We start from the raw sequence: 27,978 nt of genomic DNA on the forward strand, positions 1-27,978 counted from the left end.
AAACAGAACACCCACAGGCATCCAAAGAATCAGGTAATGGCAGGAACATACGTATATGGTGCTTCGGGTTGCATTCCTGTTGTGCTGCCCTTCAACCTTAAAGGGATTTTAAATAATAGACACTGTACAGACAGGAAAACACTCTTAATCTCACTAGTAATATTCCAATAAAGTTTCGGTCAGGAAATATTGCAGTGCCTGAAAAAACAATGATAGGAAAGCTTGATGCAAAATTACAAAAGACAACTTACATGAACTTACATTAATTTTAGGACAGTATGCGGGTATGTAATTAAGTTCAGATGAGCTCTGTGCATTTCCTTGTTTCATTAGTATAATTTCACGAGGATTATAGAGAATGCTACTTCATCCCTGGGTAGTCTCCTCAAGACTCGGGCTGTTTTTCAGCTGTCTTAAGTTAAAGAAAAGAGCAGCCCCTGATTTCTTTTCTTCATTAACGAAATCATTAATAATTATTAGTTTGCAGTAGCTCTTCCCAAATGACTACCTTTATTGCATGTTAATATATTTACTGTTCAGGGAAAAAAAATGTTAAAAGAGGTAAGCCACACAATGTAGGAAAATAAGCTATTAAAGCAAAGGTTTATGAAGGCCAAGAAAATACTAGGGCAGAGATCAATTCTGAATTGTTGGCCCTGTCGAGATTTTTAACGTCTAAAAGTGCCATCAATCCCTTTCTAATGAGTCTGACATTATTAAGATTATATGTTATAGTCAAGGAGAGTGCCATCACGTCTGTCACAACATTAAGCACTGTTTTGGTTTTTTTTTTTTTTTTTTTTTGAGTCTCCGCAAATGTCCTCACTAAAAGAGACTGTTACCCTGTATAAAGCCCATCACTAAGGCAAATGCCGTATGGCTTCCTGGCAATCAGTTCCGAATAATGGCAGCGATTTACAACAACAGCTTTCAAATCAGCTTTGAAGCAAACTCTAGTCCTATTGTGTGAAAAAAGAAAATCAAAGTACAGAACAGTATGTACAATCTGCTACATTTTGTGAAAACCCAAATTAACCCAAATTAAAGGCAGTTTTTGACCTGTTCTTCCATCAGTTTGATCACAAAGCTAAAGAGATTGAGGAAGAAGGCTTCTCCTGGAATGTAAATCATTGAATAAAGAAACCACTCATTTTAATCAGTTGTGAAGGCCAGGATTTAAAGCATAATAATACAAACAGTATGCCCATAATCCCTTATTAACTTTTCCAGTCTATGTAGCAAGCACATTTTCGTGAGTATGACCGCTAAGAAATACACCAGGTATGACTGAAAGGAAACAACACAACCTCTTCAGGGTTTCTGGAAAAGATTACTGTTATACCTGTGTTTTATTATAAATAACCAGGTTCTGTCATATTTTATCTTCTTGCCAGCAAATGAAGGACATCGTTTCATAAAGCTTCTAAAATGTACATGAATATTTAATTAAATCATATTTCCTTGAGAAAATAAAGTTCATTCGCATTTATAGCAGACAGTTGTGAGGAGCACATAATTGTCAGAAGACCAGGGTAGCCAGTACCGGTTGCTTGTGGAACAAAACTCCTCAATTTTTAAAACTTTTTTTAAAAAATAAACATACAATCATAAGTGTTCATTTACTTTAAAAATTCTAAAGATGAAGAAAATTATTGTCTATATATTTAAGTCCTTGTATAAATTACAAAACTCAAGTTTATGTTACAGAGTCCCTTCCCCATAGGAAGCATAAAGCACTTTTGTGGTACCTTTCACCAGTAAATATTTGTATCACATTGAATTTAACAAACAAAATAAAAGTCGATATTGCATCTTTAAGCCTCAAGAGAACATTCTTCTAAGCTGTCTCTCATGATGAATGAGCTTCAAAAGTCATTTGATTGCCACGATTTAACTCAATCTCAAATAAAGATATATAAAAGTAATACATAATTGACTTCAGTAGAAATCTGAAATATCAGTGAACTGCAGACTCTTCTTGCTTGAGGTCAACAAACACCCTTTGGAAGACAACCAAGAGTAGTTTAAGACCAGGATAACAAAATAAAATTATAACAATAATAATTATAATAATAAAAATAACAATAATAAAATAAAAATAACAACAACCAACAATGAGGTAAACTCCCCTTTAAAAAGGCAATATGTGTTGCCTGGACTGTCAGGAGAGAGTTCGATTGTACCTGACACCCAAATGTTTTTCCAACCAGAGTTCAGCCAGTTGCATGGTTGAGGCAAAAGTACTTGCCTTGGACCCTAAACACATCTTATACTGCTTAGGATCCAAGTTAGGGTCACAATGAACTGGATGGAAAATATGCACCACTCCCACTTCTTGGCTTCTGAAAGGCCTTAAGCCAGACAGAATGACTTTATTGTAGAGATCTACATCCTCTAGTCCCCAGCCTTGTATTGAGGTATCAAATCCACCGGTACCCAGAAGATCACTTTTATAAATACAGGTAATTCCATATCCATAGTCTCTCCAAAATCCAGTCTTCTTTGAGAAGACAAAGTCATCATCAGTGGGAGGATTTCCCCCATTGGTTACCTTTGGGTCATACTGGCTAAAGATGATGGGGTAGTACACCTGTTGTCCCTGAATTGTATTGTCTCTACACCGTTGGAGAAAGTCTCCTCTGAAGATCAAGTCAACATCACAAAATAGCAGCAAAGTATCATTGTCAAATTGGGAAGAAGCCATTTCAAGACCAAGACCTCTGGAAAACTCTCCCTTCATGGGGATCAAGGTAATTTCTGCTTTAGGGTAGTTGTTCTGATAGTCTCGTATCAGCTCAATATGCTTGTTGGAATCTTGGCCAGAATCCCTACTGAAAAGGGTGATGACCAGCTTTACATTCTGCTTTGGAATAAGACAAGTTTTTTCGAAGTTGTCCATGAACCTCAAGAAAATGTCGTACCTTCCAATGAGAGGAACAAGAATGTGTATTTTCTTTTCATTGTGCCCTCCCATTTCTTTGGCACCTTGAAAAGAAGATAGTATCTTTAAAGAATTAGATATAAAGGAGAATGACTGTGTCTCACTGTTAATACTCTCCACGAGATTGTTGACGTCTAGCTCTTCAGTTTCTCTGAAGAAAGGCTTGCTGAACGACTGCTGAAGATAAGCATGACGTCTCACTGGCACAGTTAGTTTCCTCCCCTTGTGTCTTTTATATAAGAGGAGCAAATCCAAAATGTACTCCACCCCATGCATGGGATCAACCCTGCGGTAGCCGTACTGAATTTCCTTGAAGTCAATGAGCCGTCCCCTACTCTTGGCATTTTCATTGATCATCTCCATCACCTGTAGGACGGTGTCATCCAGGGCTGTTCTTAGGATGCTGTTGATGTTCTGTCGAGGAGGCTGGTTCTCAGATGCTGAGTAAAGGAGTTTCCCCGTCAGGAACTCCCATTCTATCACTTCATCTCTCTCCCGAGGCTGGAAGTGGTTGAAAGAAGGCATCACGCCCAACTGCTGGTCCTCTTTACTCACTTCACTGTTACTGAGCTTGCTCATCAAAGCACTCTCCCGGTGCAGCTGGATGGTGCGGTAGCGAAGTTCAGAAATTTTGCGGCTGAGCATATAATTATGAAGCCTGTATTGGTAGGCAGGCCTTTTGTTGGGGTGAAGTGTTATGGCTGCATGGATTTTGCTATTGTGAAGGTCTTGGATATAACCCTTCCGATTATGTTCATAATTTTCATGGAATAGTTGTTGCATCTGAAAAGTAAGAGGAATCAAGATGTTAGAATAAATTTAAAAAGAAAGAAAGCAATAAATGAAAACATTTAAATTAAAATATTTAATAGAAATTAGTTACGTGGTATTTCGTAACAAAAGTGACTTGTAAAATTTATATTTAAATGAAATTAAAATCCTTTTATTTTTTTAAAGATTTTTGTTTATTTATTATTAGAGAGAGAGAGAGAGAGAGCAAGCGAGCACGAGCAGGCAGAGTGGCAGGCAGAGGGAGAGAGAGAAGCAGGCTCCCCACTAAGCAGAGAGCCCAATGTGGGGCTGGATCCCAGGACCCCGGGATCATGACCTGAGCTGAAGGCAGACTCTTAACCAACTGGGCCACCAGGCACCTCTGAAAATAGTTATAAAATGTCAGTTTCATATGTTCAAATACTGCAAATTAACCTCCTATTATATACAAACACTGCACACTAACCTCCAGCTATGTATTGTGAAGTAAAGAATCTTTGCCCCTCTATTCCTTTTGAAACCAATCCAAAATATCAAAGAAAATAAGAATTGAATATATCCAACACCCCATAAGGGATCATTGTGAGGGAGAGGTAGGGTGGATGGAGCATGGGTTTCCCAAAATAGAGGGAGGGTTCACCCTGAGGAGTAAACCCCATGCCCTGTTGCTTGGAATGGCAATACCAGACCCAGAGAAGATGTAAGTTTTATTGAGCATTCTGATATACCATCTTTACAGAGTAAGTTCTTGTTAAGGTAAGGTGTAACAGGAATTATACTGATCTACACTACTGATCTAAAGGATCATATCCAAAATTAGACATGCTTGACTTCCTTATGAGCCAGAAAGTCTGGCTACTAGTCTAGAACAAGTTCACTATTTCAGGTAGAAACAAAATGAGGAAAAATGTAAAGTTATGAGATCGCACTTCAAATTGCCAGCTGACTCTTCCTTCTCTGTCAACAAGAGAAGTATCAATGGAGAAGGTAAAGGAGGAGGAGGAAGAAAAGAAGGAGAACTACCAGCAGCAGTAGCAACATGAGACAACATGGGTATATTGATGAATAAGGAGGAAAAGAATATTGCAAGTTTAAGAATATATATCTAAAGCAATAAAAATGACAGACAAATCAAATAAAGAAAATACAATCTCCACAAAATAAGAACTCAAGGAATAGACACATGAGCTTAAAGAGAAATAAAACCAAAGATGGTCACATTACAAGAATCAAGAAATAAGACTCGTGGAAAACACAGGAGGAAGAGACTTGAGACGATTTAACAAAATAATGGAAACATAAAAGAGGTGAAAAGTTTGGAGATATAGAGGTGCCTGGGTGGCTCAGTCAGTTAAGCATCTGAATCTTGATTTCAGGGTTGTGAGATTAAGCCCTGTGTTGGGCTCTGCACTCAGTGGGGAGTCTGCTTGAGATTCTCTCTCTCCCTCTCCCTCTGTTCCTCTTCCCTGTGTTCTCGAACAAATAAATCTTTAAAAAAAAGTTTGCAAATACAAATCTGTGTGTGTATATATATATACACATATACCAATACATATGTTACATATACATATATTCATATGCATTCAAAAGCTTGAATATATATTCAATACACATGGACACATATTAAAGAAGGTAAGATTACTACATAAAATATATCTGAGGGACGTATTTCCCTTATAATAAAGGCAGATATATATCTATGTGCAATGAGGCCAAGAGAAAAAAGAACAAAATAAATAAACAAAACCCACTTTGGCTGTAAGTAGGAAAAGAATGAAACCTGTCACAACATTTTCCATAGCAACATCAGCAACATCAATGCTGAAAAACAGTAGAATACAGCCTAGGAAGACCCCAAGGAAGAAAATCAAAGACTAATTATTTTATACTCAATGAAGCTAGAGCCTACGTTTATTCCAACCAAGCTAGGCCTCAAGTTTTATTGTAAAAAATAACTAGCTTCTAACAAGTAAGAACTTATGGCAGAATAGTGGTGATAAATTCTCTGCCACTCCTCCCATCAAGAGATGGGGTCTATGCCCCTTTCTCTTGAATCTGAGTGATTCCATCACTACTTTAACTAAGAGCCACAGTAGAAATGATACTGAGCCTGTTTCCAGATTGGCAGCTTCCACTTCTTATCTTTGGAACACCTGCTCTACAGAAGCCAGCTGGGAAGTAGCAAGTCTGAATTAGTTTCCTTGTTTTGGGCCAGGATCTTCAGGAAAATGTGGTATAGCACAACCTTGTTCCAACCCCAGACTCAGTGAAGAAGTTGTCAGTATCTCTCTTTACGACACTAAATTCCTTTTTATTTCTAATTTGCTAAGTTTTATCATGAATGACATTTCAAGTTGATCAAAAGTGTTTTTTTTTTTTTTCCCTGCATCCATTGATAAGGTTATGTGATACCTTTTTTTTTCTGTTATGGTAAATTACTAATTGACTTTCCAATATTAAACAACCATTGTATTCCATGACTAAACCCAGCATGATCCTGATATTTTGTCCTCTTTATATATGGCTGGATTATATTTGCAAATATTTGTTTAAAATATACCATGAAAAAACAATTCTTCTCAATTTGTTGTACAGTTTCAATGCAATTCAATACAAATCCCACCCTTTGTTAAAAAGAATATGTTGCTTTTGATATTAACAAGCCGATTCTAAAATTTATATAGAAATGAAAAGTCAAGGATATTCAAGACAATGTTAAAAAAAGATACACCACAGATTTAAAAAGTTATCGAAATTTAGACAGTATAATATTGATACAAGGATAAACAAATAAAAAAAAGGACCAAAATAATCTATAAATAAACCCACACATGACTTATGACATCACTCGATTCACGACAAATAAGACATTGGGGAGTGGAGAAAGGGTGGGACTTTTTCATCAATAAAATACTGTAAAGTCAGTTGGATAATCGTGTGGAAAAAAGTAAAAACTGACCCCCTACCTCCACCCCCCACCAAATCTATCCCAGATGGATTGTTGATATAAATATAAAAGGTAAAAATAAAATAAAATAAAATAAAATAAAATAAGCTTTCTAAAAGTTAACATAGGAAAATATCTGCATGACTTTTGGTTAGGTACAGAATTCTTAAATATGACACAAGATACCAACCATAAAAACAGACTGATGAAATGGACATTAAAATTAATAACTGTTCTTCAAAATCACCATTAAAAGATTGTAAAAGGTAAACTACAGAGTGGGAGAAGATATTTTTACCAGATCTTACCAAAAAGGACTAATACCCATAATATGTAATGAATCTATACAAATTAGTGAGGAAAAAGGACAATCCTAGCTGAAAATGAGGGAAAAAAACAAAACAAAACCTGAATGCGCTTCACAAAAGAGAATATGCAAATGCCCAATAAACATACAAAAACTTTCTGTAGGTCATTCATCATCAGGGTAATGCAATTTAAAGTCATAATGAGATAACATTACAGACCTACAAGAATGCTAAAACTAAACAGACTGATAATACATTGCCAGGATTTGGAACTCTCACACATGGGGGATGAGGATGTAACTTGGTTCAAGCACTGTGGAAAATTTATCAACTAAAATGACCATACACATTCCCTATGACTCAGTATTTCTACTCTTAGATGTACACCCAATATAAATATATCCATACACACACCTAAATATATATATGAGTTTTCATAGCAGCATTATTCAAAATACACCCAACCAAAAGCAACCCAAATGTGTATCAAGAGTAGCATAGATAAATGTCATATATTCATATAATGACAAATAATACATCAGTTAAAATAAATGAACTATTACAACAATGTAGAGAAATCTCACAATGAAACAAGACTTATACAAAAGAATAAGTTTTGCTTGATTCTATTTACATGGAATTCAGAAACAGGTAAAGCTAACCTATGCTATGAGCTGTTAGAATAATAATAAACATTCAAGAAAGTGGGTGGGGAGCTCTTGAATGCTGCTCATGTTCTATTTGTTGATGTAGGTCATGGTGACATGTATGTATTCAATTTATGAACATTTACTGAACTGTTACTTAAGATATGTTTGTCTATTATACTCCAATGAATAGGAGATTTTATTTTGAAATTGTGATAAATGTGTGTAGAGTTAGGTAGGTTTTTCTGATATGTATGCACATAAACATGCGTGGTTATGTGGGTGGAGGGGTAAGAGGACAGGGGGAGAGAGAGACAGAGAGAGACAGAGAGGGAGGGAGACAAATCACAGAAGTTTTCCTAGAGAAGATGGCCTAAAAGGAGTAAGACCAATAGCACAGCAGATTATTTATCTCCGGTATTTCAATTGAGATACTCAGATTTTCAAATCACTATCAGAAGAATGTCACAAATATTTAGAGAAGGACTTTGGACTGGATTCAAAACACAGTAGTTCAATTGCATCCAGTATTTTTTTCTCAAAACACATGTTAATTTTTTTTTAAAGATTTTATTTATTTATCTGACAGAGAGAGAGAGAGAGAGAAGCAGCAGAGGGAGAAGCAGACTCCCCGCTAAGCAGGGAGCCCGATGCGGGGCTTGATCCCAGGACCCCAGGATCATGACTTGAACCGAAGGTGATGCTTAAGTGACTGAGCCACCCAGGCATCCCCACATGCTAATTTTTATTTAAAATTCTGTTTAATGATTAATAAAATTAAATCCATAATATGCTGTGGGCTGTTATATCTCCATTTTTGTGATATTATTATTTTTTACTGAAATTGCTTTCAATATTTTAGTTTGTATAATTTTCCATAGATTATTTCTTTTTATGCAAGAAGGTAAAAAAAAATAGATGTCTGATCGCATATGAACTACTAATTATACCACCTGCAAAAGGTATTGGCTATATGTAACTATTTCTTTCTTTCTTTCTTTCTTTCTTTCTTTCTTTCTTTCTTTCTTTCTTTCTTTCTTTCTTTCAGATTTTATTTATTTGTTAGAGAGAGAGAGTGAGAGACAGAGAGCATGAGCAGGGGGGAGAAGGAGAAGCAGGCTCCTCGCAGAGCTGGGAGCCAAACATGCAGCTCCATTCCAGGACTCCAGGATCATGACCTGAGCCGAAGGCAGTCACCCTACCACTGAGCCACCCACGCGCCCCTACTTTGTTGTTTTCAAAGATAGAGGAAAATGCTTTTTATGTTTTAAAAACACTTGCTTAAATGTTGCCCTTAGTTCCATAGCTTTTGTTTTCGGGGCGGGGGGGGGGGGTCAGAGGGGGAGGGCAGAGGCTCGTTTTTTGTGTGGTCTTTTTTTCTTACAGAAACTCTGTGTTAATGTGGACTGTGTTCCTTTTTTTAGAAAACATGCTTATTCCTGGAAAAATTACTTTTCACTGGACAAGCTCTTCACCATAGATTTATTTTGGCAGAGATGTTTGTCAGAGTTCTAGGCTTGCTGATTTCAACAAAGAAAGGGCTTTGGTCCTGTCTGCTGCCTCAGGTTAAACCTGCTTCATGAAAAGATGGCTTAACTACTTAATTCTGAGTTCTGCAGCTCTGCCTCTTCTTTTCTGAAACAAAACATTTCCATCAGAGGTTTATTTAGCCCTCCCAGATGACCTCAGCTCCTGCACCCATAGCTGTATACACACAATAGGTTTCAGACCCTACACTGTCAGGCTGTGTATTCCTGGTTACTTCTGAGATCTGCTGTCCTTTGGGCCCTTTTGCCCTGACCTTGCTCTGCTTGGCCTTTTGTCCCCACTTGCTTCCAGATGACCCTGCTCAACCTCATCAGCTTTTGGAAAACATACACATATTTTGGTGACTATGTATTATTCCGGTCTCTTTGTTTTTAAAGATGGAGTTAGCTGTGTATTGTTTTTAGCATTCTCTGTGTCTTTTAAAAGTAGTCTTATTGAGGTATAACTCACATTCCACAAAACTCTCCCCTGTAAATATACAGTTTAGTAATATTTAGATTTATACAGTGGTACAACAATTAACATCTAGTTTTCAGAACTCTGTATCTCCCCAAAAGTTACTTTGTGCCTGTATGCAGTAAACCGCTTACTGTGTCTTTGAAGATTTAATTGCTGAAATGGAAGTCCTTTACTGACATAGCTATGATAATTCCAAAAATTATCTATGTTTGGTTTTCATTACTAATAAATCTAAGGGGGAAATGGAAGTTTAATATAGTAGAAGACTAATAATAATGTACCACTATTTCTTGGCCTCTGTTCTGCTCTATGATTTTTGTAATAGATTTTTCTATAGCTTCTCAGGTAATTTTCTTATCATGGAGTGAGATTTGGGTTGAAAACAGTTGAAACCCTGGGGTCTGTCAGGACACACTGATGTTAATTCCTGCCGTGATTTTGTTGGTGTGAAATGATTTTCCCCTTCCAGGGTAAATCTCTGGAAGTGGCATGAAATCAATTGAAAGTTCTGTAAAGAAGGAGGCCACCTTTATCAGAGGTCCTGAATTATTTCAAACAAGCTAACAATATTTTAAAAGTAAATTTTACACTTTTTCCTTAAAACAATTTTGCTACATTCAAATTTGGTGTGACGAGTAACAAAAACTGGCTACTTATTATAGTCATAGTTGTAATGTCTTATATATCACTTGACCCTTGGGATTAAGTCACTTAACCCTTGTGAACCCCAGTTTCCTGAAATTTCCACAATAATTTATCTTTCTTAGAGTAGAATGTTGAGCTCTCTTGTTAGGAGAAGATGCTTCAATGGCATATTTGATACATTAAAGCACTGGAGTGCATGTAGCCAAATTGTAACTGTTTCCAAGCATTTCCAGAGATAAGCAAAGATGAAGCAAGCCAAGGAAAGGGTGCCATTCTCCTTCTCTGAAAACTCCTAGCTAAAAAGAACAGCCTCAGGAGGAGACTGGCAAATCCTCGAACTGTTACTTATACACAGTTACCATTTACTGAGTGTTTTCTATGTGCCAGACACAACGTTAAGCATTGTATATATATTTTTCATATAGCGCAACATTTTAATATACATTGTGGTAGTTGACATTTTCCCTTTTATAGATAAAGAGACTGAGATTGAGACAGATTGGTTAGGAAATGGCTTAGAAATGGTGAAACCAGTATGCAAATCCAGATCTGGCTGACTTCATAGCCAGGCTCTTAAACATTTTCACATTTATGTTGTATAGCTTGGACATCCCTACATTTAAAAATAGGAAATTTGGATATGTTCTATGCTTCTTCATGGAAAACATGAAATAATTCAAGACGTTTTCATCAGAACTGTACTTCCTAGAATGTGTATGAATACACTGTTTTCAAGGATTTCCCCATTACTCTATTTGTAATATTAAATTTATCAAATTGTACATTATTAATCAACTTTCTGACCCTCCCCCCATGCTCTCTCTTTCATTCTCTCTCTCAAAAAAAAAAAAAAAAAAGAAAAGAAAAGAAAGAAAACAGCAAAGTAGAAATAAAATATCTCAAAGATGTGATGGGGAGATGAAATGTCAGTTCATAGAAATAAGAAATAAAGAAAGCACAACAAATAAACTATCACAGACATGAAAACAAAATCAGAAGGAAAGGAAAAGAAAAGACATCATGGAAAGCTCAGTAAGGGATAGAAAAGATGGAAAGTAGGAAAGCTTAGGGGAACCTGGCTGGTTCAGTCAGCAGAGCGTGCAACTCTTGATCTCAGGGTTGTGAGTTCTAACCCCACAATGGGTGTAAAGATCGCTTAAAAAAATAAAATCTCTCTCTCAAAAAAAAAGTAGGAAAGCTTTAAAAAGTGGAATAGAGGGGCATCTTGGCAGCTGTCAGTTAAGTGTCCGACTCTTGATTTCGGCTCAGGTCATGATCTCAGGGTTGTGGGATTGAGCTCCGTGTGGTGCTCTGTGCTCAGCAGGGGGTCTGCCTGAGATATTCTCTCTCTCTCTCTCTCTCTCTCTCCCCCTCTGCCCCTCCCCCAGTTTGCACTCTCTCTCTCTCCTTCTCCCAAATGAATAAATATTTTTTAAAAAGTGGAATAGAAATAAAGAGTTACAAAGGATTAGAGAAATTGAAGTACTTAGAAGAGTACCTACTATATAGTAACTATTATTAATAGGGGTCATAATAATAGGTATTATTATTACTGTACTTATTTTTACTAGTATTAGTATTTAATAAGTGAGCAATTGATGATGGCCTTAAATTTTCCTTAAAAAATAATTCAACTATGTTCAGTGTCGCCATCATATGACCTCAGATTATCATCTAAAAGCTAAAAAGCTGAACTGTCTTCATGAGGTCTCTGTTGAAACAATGGAGAAATTAGAGGCCATGCCATTACTGGAAAACTGCTCATGAACATCTTTCATGTTCTCTATTGAGAAAATAGTTGCATTAATCTTTCTCTATTAAGGAGAAAATTTCCTTATTTTATTTGTGTAAAGAAGCTATTTCAATTTAGTGCAAGTTCTTTTGTTTTCCTTACACCAATCCATTTATTGTTAAAAGAAAGAATCTTCTAACTTAGAAAATTCTCTTTGACTCTCTTCCTATATAGGAGATTAAGGAGGATTTGTAGAAAAAAGACATTCCTGTTCTAGGAAGTATAGACTCTGCAAATTAGAATAATTTATGAATGTGAACAAGAAATAATAAATCATTAAAGTGGTGTAAAATATAATGGCAAATGTGTACCTAAGGGTTGGGTAATTTGCTTTGCAAATATTTAAACTCATTTTATTCTCTATGATTTAGTTATGCAATACTACATAACCAAACAGGGAGTCTTATTACCCTTAAAGCAAATCCCTAATGATCTTTCTTTTATTCTATAAAACCAGTAAATATGAAGGTATAGGCAAAATAGTGAATTTTCAAATCAATTTCAAATTCAACTTGAATTTGAAAAATTCAAATTATTTTCCCTCAATTATTATCTTCAACTATTAATAGTAAATTTCTTAAAGTATTTCCCACTTCTCTAGTGAAAGTGCTATAATGAAAACTGTACCTGGGCGCCTGGCTGGCTCAGCCTGGTGGAGCACGTGACTCTTGTCTGGGAGTTGTGAGTTGGAGCCCCGCAATCGGTGGAGTGTGGGTTACTTAAAAATAAAATCTTAAAAAATAAAAAAAACTGTACCTAATTCTAAATATTAAAGAGAAGAAATTAGTTTGGGGAAAATATTCATCTATCATTTTATAGTCATAGAGTGAATGAGAAAAATGTTAAAGGGTACCGCTTGAATAAGCTGTTGAATGCAAAGATCTAGTTTAAGTATGATAAGATATGCCCTTCCTCATATCATCTATGTATGTTTGTCGCATAGAATTAAGACCATAAAATAATACTCTTAGTGCTACTAAGATTTATAAAAATGAGAGCACCTTGGAAATAGCCACATCTAATCTATAAACTCTAAAATTTCTATGTCCAACATGTGATAAAATTGCATGGAACTAAATACACGTGTATGTACCTATCCACACATATCCATACACAAAAATAAATACAAGGAAAACTGGGGTAATTAGAATAAGATGAGTGGAATATATCAAAGTCAATATTCTGGTTGTGATGTTTACCCTTTTGCAAGATTTTGCCACGGGGGAAACTGGTTAAGGGGTACACGGGATTTCTTTGCAATACTTTTTAAAAATTTTTTACAGAAGTACACAAATCAATAATTGTCTCAAAATAAAAGGTTTAATTAAAAATCACATGCAGGGATGCCCGGGTGGTGCAGTCAGTTGAATGTCTGACTCTCAGTTTGGGCTTAGGTCAGGATCTTGGGGTCGTGGGATTGAGCCCCTTGACAGCTCTGCGCTCAGTGCAGAATCTGCTTGAGACTTTCTCTGCCCCTCAAATAAATAAACAAATCTTTTAAAAAAAAAGACATGCAAAAAATTTAAAATATTTTGTCTCATTTCTTTTTTTAAAGAAATCACCCCCAAAGAATATTTTTTTTAAAGGTTTATTTATTTGACAGAGCACAAGAGCGAGATTGAGAGAGAAAGAGAATGGCAGGCAGAGGGAGGAGCAGGCTCCCCATTGAGCAAGGAGCTAGACGTGGGGCTCAATCCCAGGACCCTGGGATCATGACCTGAGCCAAAGGCAGACACTTCACTGACTGTGCCACTCAGGGATCCCCACTCTAAAGGATACTAAAAGCAGCAAGTATCGGAAACTTGCAGTCCAAAGGATGCAGATGTGATGTTGCCTTTTTTTCCTGGTAATCCTCATGTTCTCCATGAATTTGAATTTAAAAAATGTGAAGTGAGCAGTGCATTTTCCAGCTATTGTCAGTCTCATAGACTTTCTTTATGTTTATTTCATGAATTTCAGTTGCCTGAGGGTATCTGTGTTCTTGGATAGCCTTTTAAAGTAACTTAAAAAACCGTAAAATGTCTTTTCCTTTTGAAATCCTGTCACGTGCTACAATATTGATGAACCTTGAGGACATCATACCAAGTGAAAGAAGGTAGTTACAAAAAGACAGATTGTGTGTGAGTCCACTTAAATGGTACCTCAAGTAGTCACACTCTTAGAAACAGAAGGTAGAATGGTAGTTTCCAGGGACTGGGGGAGTGGGGAATGGAGAGGTGTTTAATGGGTGCAGAGTTTCAGTTTTGCAAGAAGAAAAGTTCTAGAGATTTGATGTAATAAGACAAGGTGAATATGATTGACCCTACTGAATTGTATACTTAAACATGATTAAAATGGTTAAAAAAAAAATCTGCTTTTCCTTTTATTTCACATGATTCTCACCTTTCCTAAACGGGAACAGAAGTCACAGTGTGGCCAAATAATATACTTGGTTATAAATGGTTTACTCTGGATTAGCTTCATTCATGGGCAAGATCTCTCTCCTGATAGCAAACAGTGATTCCCTTTGGCCATAGGTACACATTTTGCACAATTATAATTCCAGGGAAAGAAAAGCAGACCTTGACACCCACACGAGGGTGGAGAAGTGGTGTAAGAAACCTGAACGCTGTTGACAGCAACGAACACAGCACTGAGCTGTACCTAAGGCCAGATCACTCTCTGCTTTTCCAGTTTCCAAGGACAGCAGTTCCTCTTCTGTTTCAGGTAGTTTAGTTTTGCAGTTCAACTTGCAACCTAAAGAATCCTGTCATAAATGATCTAGTAAGTTTGTACCTTTTTAATTTCAGCTCGTACTAATGCTCTGTGTGCTTCGCCTCTGTTTAATTAGCTAGTTGAATCTTCACTGAAATCCTATGGACAGTCTGTACCATTAAAACGGGTATTTCTCTTCCTGTTACATTTCATTTTGTTAGTTATTTTGGTTTAAAAAAAAAAAAACTGTCAGACAACACAGAAAATAGCTTCCAGATACTAACTCTTAGACGTGGTGAAGTTTTCTCAGCAGTATATATTCTCTACAGTTTAAAAATACTTCAGACAACACAGAAAATAACCATGGGATATAGATTCCCCAGCAGGGAAATTCTGAACACATGCTTTCTAAAGCAAATATCAAAGAGGTTTAAAATCAGAAAGAAATCACTAAGGTAATGAGATGGCAGTTTATAATGGTATCATGGCACGTAACCATTTCTCAGTTTATTATATTTTTTTTAAATTTTTATTCATTTTCCTTAAGTAAACTCCATACGGAATGTGGGGCTCAAACTCATGAGCCCAAGATCAGGGGTCACTTGCTCTACTGACTGAGCCAGCCAGGGGTGCCAATCATTTGTTAGTTTAAATAAATCCATATATCTTAATTAAATTACCCTGTTATAAATAAAATAATACTACAATCAAAAACACAAAACTAAACTAATGATAATTGAACTTGACTGCTCATCAATTTGCCTGACTTAGCCTGATGTCTCCACTTGAGGCAGGGACCACATACAGTTAAGATAATAGTGGATGGCTGTCGAAACTTAAATGATTCACTTCCCCTGTAGATATTTTTAACGTTTTGGTATAAATTGTCACGTAGATGTTTTGTATTCACTCTTTCCTTAAACCTTTTGTTCTACTCACAATTTGTTAGAGAGAAGAGGAAAAGAGGAATTTCAAGGGGTTTTCAAGTTGCCACTTTGCAAAAATGCACACAACGTTCATTCATGTAACATCAACATAAGCTAACTATTCCCTTCACTGGTGATTTAATTGTCACATCATAACTAATACCAGACAATGGGAAGGAAAGAGGTTATCACTTCTGAATTAGGCTTAGAAGACCTTTGTAAAACAAAATGTCATGATAGTAGTTTCCATACAATTTTGAAAGACGTAAGCACAATTAATGAATGTATTGTATCCACTGGAGGAAATATACTGACTCCGTGATGGCACTGACAATGCATAAAATTATATAAGAAAAGAGAAAAAGATCTACTTTTCAATTCATGGGTTTTATTTCAGTTATGAAAGCTTTCAAATTCCAAGGAGAGTCCTACTTAACTAAAGGTGCTGAAGTTAAGGTCAAAGATCTTCTTTCTTGTTTTTGCTGTTGATTTTTTATTTCCATTTTTCCAAATTCAAGCACCCAGTCATTTAACCTCATGAAATATTTATCACAACTATTCTAATTCTGCATGAACATCACGCCATCCACTAATGGAGAAGGTAGAAGAAAGGGACAGATGAAAACTGGGGTTGTTAAAATAAAAAAACGAACAGTGACCAGCCCTGAAAACTCCCTGAGCCGACAAACCAGTTAGGCATACAAACAGAATTTAAGTTAGCTTATTGGGCAAGACTAACTTGATCTGGGTCATTTCTTGCTTACGCACCTGTAAATCATAAGCAACACTTGAACTATTTCCCAAGGTTGATATGAGATAAACACTGAGCAATTCCCTATCATTCAAAAAAAAAAAAAATCTGATATTATAATCAATCACTGAAGAATAAACAGTCATTGCCTTCCCACTATCTAAGATGCATTATAAAAATATACCCCTGAGCCTCTTTCTACATTTTGGTTTGAGTGCTCCCAATTTTCAAACTGTCTTTTTGGTGTATGCACAATAAACTTTCACTAATTTCTACTTCCGGTGATTCACTGGTTTAACTTGTCTTATATCTGAACTTTTACAGGGCAAACTCACGATATTTTGTTTAAAGGATGACATATACTTCTGTAATTATGGACTTTGGCTACATGACAATTTTTAGTGATAATCATTAATATTCTTATAGCAACCTCCAGGGCAGTGTGGAGTGCTGTTTGTAAGAAGCTAAAACTTGATGACCTTCCAACAAATAGAAGGAGGGCCATTATGCAGTGTTCAATGTTAATTGGGTCATACACAGTTTCTTATGTCAGAAGGTATATGTTCAAATATAGTCTGAAATGAAAATCAGACATTATACTGTTGAGATTTAAGAGTAAAAATGTCATATTCTTTATGTGTAAAATTGACTTCAGCTGTCAGTCCATTCAGAGTACAGTCTTACTGGGGCAACTGGATTAGACAACACCGTGCATGGCCATGTGTACATTAGATGCTCAAGAAAGCTAGTGGAATCCAATTAATATAAACACTGAAAACATGAAAAAGGTAACACAATAGAATCTCTGACAATACAACAATTTTTTTCAGTGATTTTCCCTGACCAAACCATTCTTGATCCAATCCTCCCCAACCTTCTGGCTGCCTCTCTTACTTGCAGAATAAATGACTCTTTCATTCTATTAAAAATACTCATGGAGTTTCTGAAGTGTGTCAGTTGCTATGGACAGAGCAACAAAAGAAACAGGGTCCCTGCCCTCGTGGAGTTAACTGCCTAATGAGGGAGACAAGCACTAAATATATAGACCCATAAAGAGCTATATAATTTTGACAGGTGCTCACTGAACTAATTATACCATATTGCATTAGCCACTCTACTTGACTGTATATCTTTCTAGATGGCCCGTTTCCAGAGGGTAGTCTGGGCCCAATACTTGGTAAAATATTTATAATTAATTTTTAATAAGTTAACATGTTTGCCCCAAAACAAGTTGGGAACCTAAACAGGGATCACAACATTTACATTTAATTCTCTCATAGAAAATTCTCAGCATTCCATAGTATTTCCTCAGCTTCTAAATGTTTCTTCGAATTAAAAAGTAAAATGTAACATGAGACTAAATATCTATGTAGTAGGAGACTTGGCACATATCTCAAAGCTTTTATATCTTACTTAAATAGTGACTCGCAGTCCAGTATTATCGTACCATGACCGATGGTGGTCATACATCTCTTTACTATTTCCGTAATTGATGCAGTCATCCAAGCAGGGAGAAAGGTCAAGGACACCCATCATCATTTCTGCTTCGTGCCACCGGAATGTGAAATGATTGTAGGAGTCTAAACGGATTCTAAATCATGCTGCGTTCTGTCATGTTAATAATTTCTGCACAAATAAATGAGGTGCTGCTGGGAAACCACAGGAAATGAGAATGCAAGCAGTGTCAGAAGAAGGCTTTTCCACCTGTATGGAGACGAGATAGTCTTCCATTCAAGAAATAGAACAAACTACAGTTTATGTAGGAATTGCTGAAGTGCAAAGGATTGAGGCCTGACTTTCGGGGACATTTCAATCACTTAAAGGAAAGAAAAAAGAAAAAGGAAACTCTCCTGTCTGTTTCTCTGTCATTCTTTCAGCTTATGCTCATGCGTGTCTATTTGGGGCCAAAGTCCTGGCTTTGCAATTACAGGCCTGGATCTGAGATCTGCTGTTCCATTCCCTGTGTGACCTAGGACAAGTGACAACTGCTGGGAAAAGAGGAGCTGCTGGACTATCTTCTACATTATATAAAACATGGTTAAAACACCACCTGGCATAGAGTAAGTACTCAATGTGTTGTTTCTATATTATTGCTTAGTGAACTTCAGATGGTGAAATTTCTTGCATTCTTAAGCAGACTACAAAGATATCCCCACTATATCTAATTTGGTAGGTTACTACTGAGCAACTTTTAGTTATATATAGAATTTAAGGATTGTGAGATTATGAATCCTTTGTCTGTAGGAAGGGACTCGTACTTTTAGATCAGTTCCTAGATCATCAGGTAAAATCTAGAAGCCCATCAATGAGTGACCAAGACGGCCTTAACACTCCCTTCAATTCGACTAAACTTTGACAGGTTGACCTCCCTTTTCTTAGAGCATCTACTTTAGAAAACTTGTGATTATACATTCTTCCTCTGCTCCTTTGGGATACAAATCTTCTTGCAACCTCTTGCCAACTTTATTTATTTATTTTTTAAATGATTTTTTATTATATTATGTTAGTCACCATACAGTACATCCCCGGTTTCCGATGTAAAGTTTGATGATTCATTGGTTGCGTATAACACCCAGTGCACCATGCAATACGTGCCCTCCTTACTACCCATCACCATCTTGCCAAGTTTAAAATCCAGGAATGTCTTGGAAACCATTCCCTTGAAAGGTAATCATGAAGAAAGAGGCCCTGCCTCCCAGTCTTTGTGGGAGGGTAGGAGCCCAAGCTCCATAAGCACCCATTAACAGAAGGAGGTATCCTAGTAACACTGACCAACAGCCCTGCTAAAGTCCTCCTGTACTTTTTCATTAGCTCGCGCTAGTGCTTAAAAACTCTCCTGCCTTTTACTTCAGCAGTACGTGAGCTCAATCTCTCTTCCATATTGCACTAGTTTTGAATAAAGTCTTCCTTGTCGGTTTAACTCTGTTCTGTGTAAATTTTCTTTCACTTGGGTCATAGACAATACTTGGTGAAGCACTGTTACAGCACTTAGATTCCCTGATCCACTTGCAACTCTGCTCTCACTAGCTTAAAAAAAAAAAGAAGAAGAAGAAGAAGAGAAGAAAGGCTCAAATTAAGATCCTACTCCTTATGGTGTAATCAAGGAGATAAGTAGTGCTTCCCTCCAGCTGATTTTATTAACATTAAAGTTTTATGATAAATTATGATGATCCCTAGAGCTAAACATCCAATTAAAATAACATAAGCATGGCAGGATGTCTATTATAATGTTTTTCTTAGAAGAAAATTCCTAATTATAGTGCTGTAGACTTCTGCATGGGCACAGCACTGCTGTGGGAATGGCTGGGAATCACAGCTCTAATTAGCAGGTAGGTGTTTCCAAGATGGTGCTAACTAGGAATAAGTGAAGCCTAATCTTTTAAAAGTCAAGTTTTCTGGAAATGAAAACACAATGACTTGAGTCATTTTGACCTTGCTAATTTTGCTAATTACAATGACATTTCCTTACTGGAGACTGGGTATAGCTCACCTGTTTCTCATATGTGAAGTTGTTACAAAAGAAAGGGGTGATTTATATTAAAAATTAATAAAATCATTTCATGAGACCCAGTAAATTTCACAGTGCACTCATTAGCTTCAGGAAAAAAGTAAAGGATACTTTGGGTTTCACATCTGCATGGTTATCTTTCAAAATGGGTTAAGAGCAATTTAATTTTTTTTTTTCTGCTTGAGAAGGTAAAATAAATTGACTTATTTTTAGTACTAAAAGGGAAAGGTATAATTCCAAGGAGAAAGTGAATGAGAGCTCAGGAATATAACTATGATTAGTATAATCAATGAGTTAAAAAGCTGTATTTATTAAATAAGCAAAAATATACACTCCCAAATCTCACTAGCTTTTGGATTTGTTTTCATGATTATTTCCAACACTGTTGCTCCCAATACTGGGAGGCATTTTAAATTTTTTTATGTATGTTTACAATGTTATTTTTAAAAAACAGATCACTCAAAATTTTCATATGACTATCATGTCTAATTTTTTATGTATTTATATTTTGTAGGGCTAATTTCAGTGGAACATTCATTGTGAAAATAGTTCACAATAGGGGGAAATGACTTGAAATCACAATTTAATATAAGGGTAATAGGACAATTAACTATGTACAAGGAAAAAACAGGTCCTTGGTTCCTTCCCTTCCTCACATCTTATACTGAATACATTACATACATATACATATACATGCACATGTGTAAATGTATGTGTATATATATGTGTATGTATACATATGTGTATTTCAGATGTATTATAGACCCAAATCCTATTAGAACCACCCCTACAAAAGAAAAAAGAAAACTATAAAAGAATGGAAAGAAAATGTAGATAAATATTCATATTTTTCTAAGCATGTGGGGAAGTCCTTTTCAAGCAAAAAGTATAAACAAAAAATATAAATAAAAAAATAGGTTTTAATAGCACATTAAAATATTCCCATAATAAAATTAAAAAGCAAACATGAAATTCAGAAAGTGATTTGTGTAATAATGATGACTTGTCAAGAGTTACTATCCTTAATATATCAATTATCTATCACTGCTTTCCTTTAACCCTCATCATCAATTTCACTCTGTTTTACCTCCTAACTGTCTCTAGAATCTTGATTCTCTTCTTTATATCTTTAGGACAGCTGCTCTGGTCCAAGATACCGAGAACTTGCTCTTTGTTTCTGCAACAGTCACCTGTCTGACTGCGTCTCATCTGGCCACTCTCTAAACAGTTCTGCATGATGCAATACTAGTCAACTTTCCAAAACCTGAATTTGATCACGTGATTCCTCTTTCCCCCAATCAATGACATCATGCTCTTAGAATAAGAATGCTTTTAGAAAAATGCATCCGTATCCAGCTTTCTCTATTATCTCTTGCCCTCTATGCTTCAGCCATACTGGCTTCCTCTCCTTTTAGTGTCTTTGCACATGCTCTTCCCTCTCCTTGAAATTACTTAGCTTACATATCACTGCCTCATGGATCCTTTCTCTGACTAGTTCAGGACTAGCACATGTTCTCCTGGCACTAGGTACAATTCTGTCCCACTTATTTAGCTCAGTTTTAACTTTACAATTCTTTATTCATCAAAATTAAAATTGGGAGTTTTCTGAAGGCTAGGACCTGGCCTTCCTCTTACTCTATCTCCAGGGTGTGATATGCTGTAAATGATGCAGGACTAGGGCTGTCTGGAGATGGGAGCTTTGATGACCATCGCACACCTATGAGTAGATTCCAGATTTTCAGAAAAGATAGACACTTAAAGATCCAACTAGTATAAATTTGGTCCTTAAGTCCCCACTTTAAAACTTATCTCAGCACAGTGATACAATGAAAGGGGAAAAAAAAACCATATAAATAGCAAAACAAATAAACTGTCTTCTTCTGATTTCCCAGAAGAAATTGTCCCTGTCTCTATCTAGGACAACTGTTTTTCTTATCAATATATATGCTCATCACTTCAGCAACATCTCAGACTACTTTTGTCTACTTCCCACCATCCCTTTCAAAACATTATATTTCTTTTCTACAAGTGCTTCCAAATTATCCTTTCTTTTTCTTCCCCTTCTATTGCTTGGACCATGGTTCAAGTCTGAATTACTGCAAACGTCCCCATCAAGGGACTCAGACATCAAAGAAGTCAAAGAAGATTGGGGTGCCGGGTTGTCTCAGTCAGCTGAGTGTCCGACTTTTGGTTTCAGCTCAGGTCATGATCTCAGGGCCATGAGATCGAGCCCTGAATCAGGCTGTGTGCTCAGCAGGGTATCTGTTTGAGATTCCCTCCCTCTGCTCCTCCCCTTGCTCTCGCAGGCTCTCTGTCTCTAAAATAAATAAATAAATCTTTAAAAGAAGTCAAAGAAGATATAGATACACATGAAATATAAATGATAACTTTGAACTTGCTAAATCAGAAGCTCTGGAGAAACCAGGAGGACATATTAACAGGACTCTCATCTCTCCATTCAGGGCAGCTCTGCTTTGAGCTGTTACCTATTAGGTTTGTAAGTAATACTTCACTTGACAAAAGTTGCTGCAGAAGGGAAAAAATGTTTAAAAATCACTGTTCTTGGGGCGCCTGGGTGGCACAGTGGTTAAGCGTCTGCCTTCGGCTCAGGGCGTGATCCTGGCGTTCCGGGATTGAGCCCCACATCAGGCTCCTCCGCTATTAGCCTGTTTCTTCCTCTCCCACTCCCCCTGCTTGTGTTCCCTCTCTCGTTGGCTGTCTCTATCTCTGTCAAATAAATAAATAAAATCTTAAAAAAAAAAAATCACTGTTCTTAATCATCTGAGGTTGCCCTTTCCGCATAGCCCTGCCAATTCAAATCCTCCTCATCCTTTAATTTCAGCTAAATTCCTACTAACACAGATGCATCTTCTATCAATTCCAGGACAGGCTAACCCTATTTGCAAGGTATCACAGAGCTCACTATATTATGTAGTTTGGTGTTCACTGTTATACTTGGCTTTCTAATTTTTTCTTTTGTCAATTAGAGATTGATCTATTTACTTACTTATTTAGCTAGTTAGTTATTTAGTTATTTTCAATCCTCCCCTAGCCATAGTTAGATTGTAAGTTTATTTTGGCAAAGATACTATCTAACAGATTTTTCATTTACCTCTATGACTAGTGTTGGGGTGAATGAGGATGACAAAGTCTGATTAATTGATCATGATTTTAATGAGAAAGAAAAAGAAATATATTGTTTTAGGAAAAAAATATGCTTAGAGTAGAATTTAGAACAAATTAGAGCAGCTCTTTGGGACCCCAAGTTGAGAAAGATCCAGAAGTTGAAGGGAAAAAGTGCCATGATCAACTGGGAGTGAATCCCACCGGATTAGCATTTGTCATTTGTGGAAGGAAATAAAATGTGAGGCTACCCTTTCTCTGCTTAAATATCTTCTTTGTCAAAACAAAAATTTCCTATGTATAGTTATATGTTATCTTAAAAGAAGGAAAAATTAACGAAGCACAAAATCTACTTTATGTGCATTTCTAAAATATTTTCCATTTCTCTATAAAATAAAATCATGTGTATTGCTAATAGAGTTATTGTATTCTTCATACATATAAATTTTGCTTTGAGAATGAGAACCAACTCAGATATTACCTTCATATTTGCTTTCCATGTAATCTTTTCCCTTAATCTTCTTGATCTTTTCTTTTTCAGGAGGATAGGGCTGGGCACTAAGAAGTGCATGATAAATGAATTAAATAATTCATATACCAGACTGCTGATTTGCACAAGCTGCACTGATTGAAAAATTGCTTGTTTGATGACAAAATAAACTTGAAAGTAATTGCAATTACATAGAGAAGGCACAATATTGCTACATTCACATCACCTGAGTTTAGATCCAAGTTGATTGTGGCATTGTAATTTATTCTCTCTGTATTACTGTAAGATCCACACTACAATTTGCATGTAGCTTTTCTAACACCTCCCAAGATTCCCTTGTTAGGGTGTCCTCATAACTCTGTCCCAGAACTGACATTTGTAGAAAGCATAATGAGAAATAACACACAAACGAAAACAAAAACAAGGATGGGAATCTTGATAGTTGGTTTTATGGCTTTTTAAAAAGGGATATAGGAAGGAGTTGATTTAACAAGGAAGATCACTGGACTGGGAGTCTACTGATCAGCTATTTGACGGTGAGCAAACCACATTATTTGTCTGTGTCGATCTTCTCGCCTATTAATTGGGGAGAATAAACCACTGCCCATTCAAAATACAATGTTGGGGTGAAAGTCAAAGAAGAACAGTTATGGGAAAGCATTAAAATATACTTATATAGGGCATGTGAGTGTCTCAGTTGGTTAAGCGTCCAACTCTTGATCTCAGCTCAGGTCATGATCTCAGGGTCAAAGATTGAGCCCTGTGTTGTGCTCCCCGCTCAGTATGGAGTCTACTTGTCCCTCTCCCTCTGTTCCTTCCCCCATTTGCACTCTTTCTCTCTGTGTCTCTCTCTCTCAATGAATAAATAAAATCTTTAAAAAAGTCAAATAAAATATACTTACATATATGATACATTATTTAAATGAGTGGTTTAGAAGAAGAGATGTAGAAAATATGTATCTCTACTTAAATGTTAATGTTTTACAAATGTCCCAACAAACCAAGAAATGACATTTATTATACAGAGACATATTTAAAGATTAAAGCACTATACAGGAATTGACAAAATAATTATTAAATAAAAAGTCCATTCTGGTATAAATTTGAAACACTGCCCAAGGATACTTTTAATTTTTCAAGTAAAAAATTAAACATTATTCAACTGAGACTGGTAATTCTCAGTGGGGTGATGGTGTATGAGAATCTCGGGTAGCGTATAGAGATACTATAGTTTGAACAAAACACAATCTAAAATTATCACAGCTTTTATATTTTTTAACCATGTTTTCTTAATCTAATTTAAAAGTTTTAAATAACAGCAAGGAAGGACATTAGATTAGTAAGTTAGTTAGTAAGTTAGTTAACACAGACCAGAAAATGCAATTTTCAATAATTTACTGTAGAACTCAGGATTTCTTATGACTTTTCTTTATAAGGAAAATTACGGATGCTTTCAAATTAGACGTTATCTTATTTCTGAGTTCCTAAAATAATTTGAGTCTTTTTGTAAGACAAAATAGTCAAACTACATGTTAAAGAATTAAAATCACTCAATTCTAAATCAGAAGCATTATGCTAAATTGGAAGTGGTGAGAAATGCAATGAGCATTCTCTTTTGTAACAAGTTTGTAATGATTATGTAATTGACTGATATCCTTTGCAAAATAACCATGCCAACTTCATAAGACACATTACAATGTACCTTCAAAAATCCTAACAAGAAATGTATAACAGCTGCTACTAAAGAGAATTTAAGAACATAGACTCTGAATAAATTAGAAAAATGTATCAAAGTCCTGAATGAAGAAGCAATTCTTTAAAAGTTAATTGTCCTGTTAGTTACAAATTAATTAATTAGAAATTATTAAAATGCCTTTTGAAATACAATGTAATTCCAGAAAATATATCAGCTTTTAAAAAATTGGAACTTAATAGGCTTATCCTAAAATACCTATGGTAGTTGAATAATACCAGGCAAAAAGGTTTTGAAAAGAAGGACATCACATTTCTTTGAGTAATTTAAATAGTGTGGTAATAGTATAAGAATAGATAAACAGATCAATAGAAAAGAATGAACAATTCAGAAAGAATCCTATATATATACACAAAAATCTAATAAATTAAAAGGCAGTATTTGTAATAGGTAAGTAAAGCATAAATTATTCAAAAAATGTTGTTAGGACAATTGTCTATAATATAGGAAATATAAGTTTGATTCCTAATTTTGAACACACCCACAAATAAACATTTTAGATAATAATCTAGATGTAAAAACACAAAATTATACACACACGCGTGCACACACACACACATACACAATGAAATATTACTCAGTCATCAAAACGAATGAAATCTTCCCCTTCACAACAGCGTGGATGGAGCTAAAGTGTATCATGCTAAGTAAAATAAGTCAGAGAAAGACAAATACCATATGATCTCACTCATGTGGAATTTAAGAAATAAAACAGATGAGCATAGGGGATGGGGGAAAAAAAGAGAGAGAGACAAACCATAATAGACTCTTAAGGATAGAGAACAAATGAGGGTTGCTGGAGGGGTGGTGGGTAGGGGATGGGCTAGATGGGTGATAGGGATTAAGGAAGGCACTTGTTGTGATGAGCACTGGGTGTTGTATGTAAGTGATGAATCACTAAATTCTACTCCTAAAACCAGTATTACACTATATACTAACAAACTAGAATGTAAATAAAAAATTGATATCAAAAAATAAGGATTAGAAGAAAATTACCTTATCCACTCAACTCTTTCTCTAAGATGGGATACTATATATATGCAAGTATTGGGAATAAAATATATAGATGTAAGGCAAGTATTGGGAATGAGATGGTCAGGGAACTTGCTTGCTGTCAATTTAACTCTGCTTGGTTGAAATGAGTAAATCTGTGGTTCTAATTTACATAATCTTTCCATGAATAAAAATAGGATGCAAAAACTCAGTCTGTTCCAGATTTAGATCCAAACTGGAATGCAAGATATGACAGAAATCATGTTCTAAGATGGAATTGTCTTTAAATGGTGCTAATGAATCTCAAAATAGATTGTCTTCAAACACATATGCCTCCTTTTTCTGTAACCAGGGTGACACCTTCAAACTCTTTTCAAACCACTGTGCTGCCTATGAGTTTTGAAAAACAAAATAAAATAAACTATGATTAGGGATTTTTTTAGTTGGAAACGTTCCATGTTACATTAGGTCTGCACTTCTACCAAGAAGCTGTTCCATGGTAAGTATTGCCAGTAACCAATTACGTGGGATGCACTTCTTGGCTGACCTACAGCAATCACTGATGCCCATCTCTGCCCTTGCTTGCCCCTTCTTTCAATATCCTAAGTCTCGCCACTCACACCTCTGCTCATGTGTACAAAATTGCTAAGTATAACTGACATACTAATTTGATTGCTTAAAGTTATTAGATTTAATTTATATTCCCACAAAGAAAATTCCTATTACATAATTAAGATACTGCGTTCAAGATCTTATTTCATTTATTCCTGATACCTCAAGTGAAAGGGTTGAAAGGATACAGAAGAGAAGATACAATACGTAAATGAAAAGTACTTATAACTAAATTTATAGTTGTCTCAGGTACAACTTCTGTGTGAAACATGCTTTAAAACATCTCAATACACAATGAAGGAGTATGTTTTAAAAAATATACTGAAAACCTCCCCGACCACAATTTTCTCTTTTTCTTTTTACACTTCAGTAATACTTTCAAAGACATGGTGCAGAAACTCTGGGACAAGCTTTCAATTCATTTGTACTTTTATGAAATATCACCACTTAAAAAATTTATTCCCCTGATTAATGGCTGCCTCTGATTGAGAAATCAAAAGCTGTCTGGGGCATAATGTCGAGCCCCTTAAAGCCCATCTTAACTAAACCTCCATTTGATGTCAGATGCATTCCACTGGATCCCTCTAAACTAAGAAACTGAATTAAATATTTACCAGGTGCTCTTGCTGACTATGAAGTACTCTAGGAAATTTAATGTAAGGTAGACCCTGCTGGTACTTGATTGCATAAGAACAAGATAACGTCAGAGCAAATGGTAGAGTTGAGATCCACACTCTGGTACCTCCGGCTCCAAAGGCATGCTCCTGCCACTCACTGCACTACAGTGATTGGGATTTGGTCCCTCACTGGTTAACTGATTTATTGGTTGGACAGAGCTGACCATCGGAAAAATTTTCTCTACTACAGTCTCTGGACCTTTAACTCTTAACCACTGGTGTTAATTCTAACATGGAGTGTTTTTTGTTTGTTTGTTTGTTTGTTTTTAAAGATTTTTATTAGAGAGAGAGAGACAGACAGACAGCACAATCAGGGGAGGAGCAGGCAGAGGGAGAGGGAGAAGCAGACTTCCCGCCGAGCAGGGAGCCCGATACGGGGCTCGATCCCAGAAC

At 36.0% G+C, this 27,978-nt stretch overlaps 1 protein-coding gene across 1 annotated transcript in view; it reads right to left on the reverse strand.

Moving 5' to 3' along the window:
• Positions 1-777: 777 nt before the first annotated feature.
• CHSY3 (chondroitin sulfate synthase 3) overlaps positions 778-27,978 on the reverse strand; it is a 278,052-nt gene continuing 250,851 nt past the window's right edge. Inside the window, exon 3 of the mRNA XM_045794794.2 lies at positions 778-3,724. Coding sequence (XP_045650750.1) covers positions 2,162-3,724 — 1,563 coding nt within the window. The 3' untranslated portion in view covers positions 778-2,161. The remainder of the gene's footprint in view (positions 3,725-27,978) is intronic.

The sequence above is a fragment of the Ursus americanus genome, chromosome 5 (genome assembly GCF_024610735.1).
Source record: "Ursus americanus isolate L20-20 chromosome 5, mUrsAme1.1.p, whole genome shotgun sequence".
Taxonomy (NCBI): Eukaryota; Metazoa; Chordata; class Mammalia; order Carnivora; family Ursidae; genus Ursus; species Ursus americanus.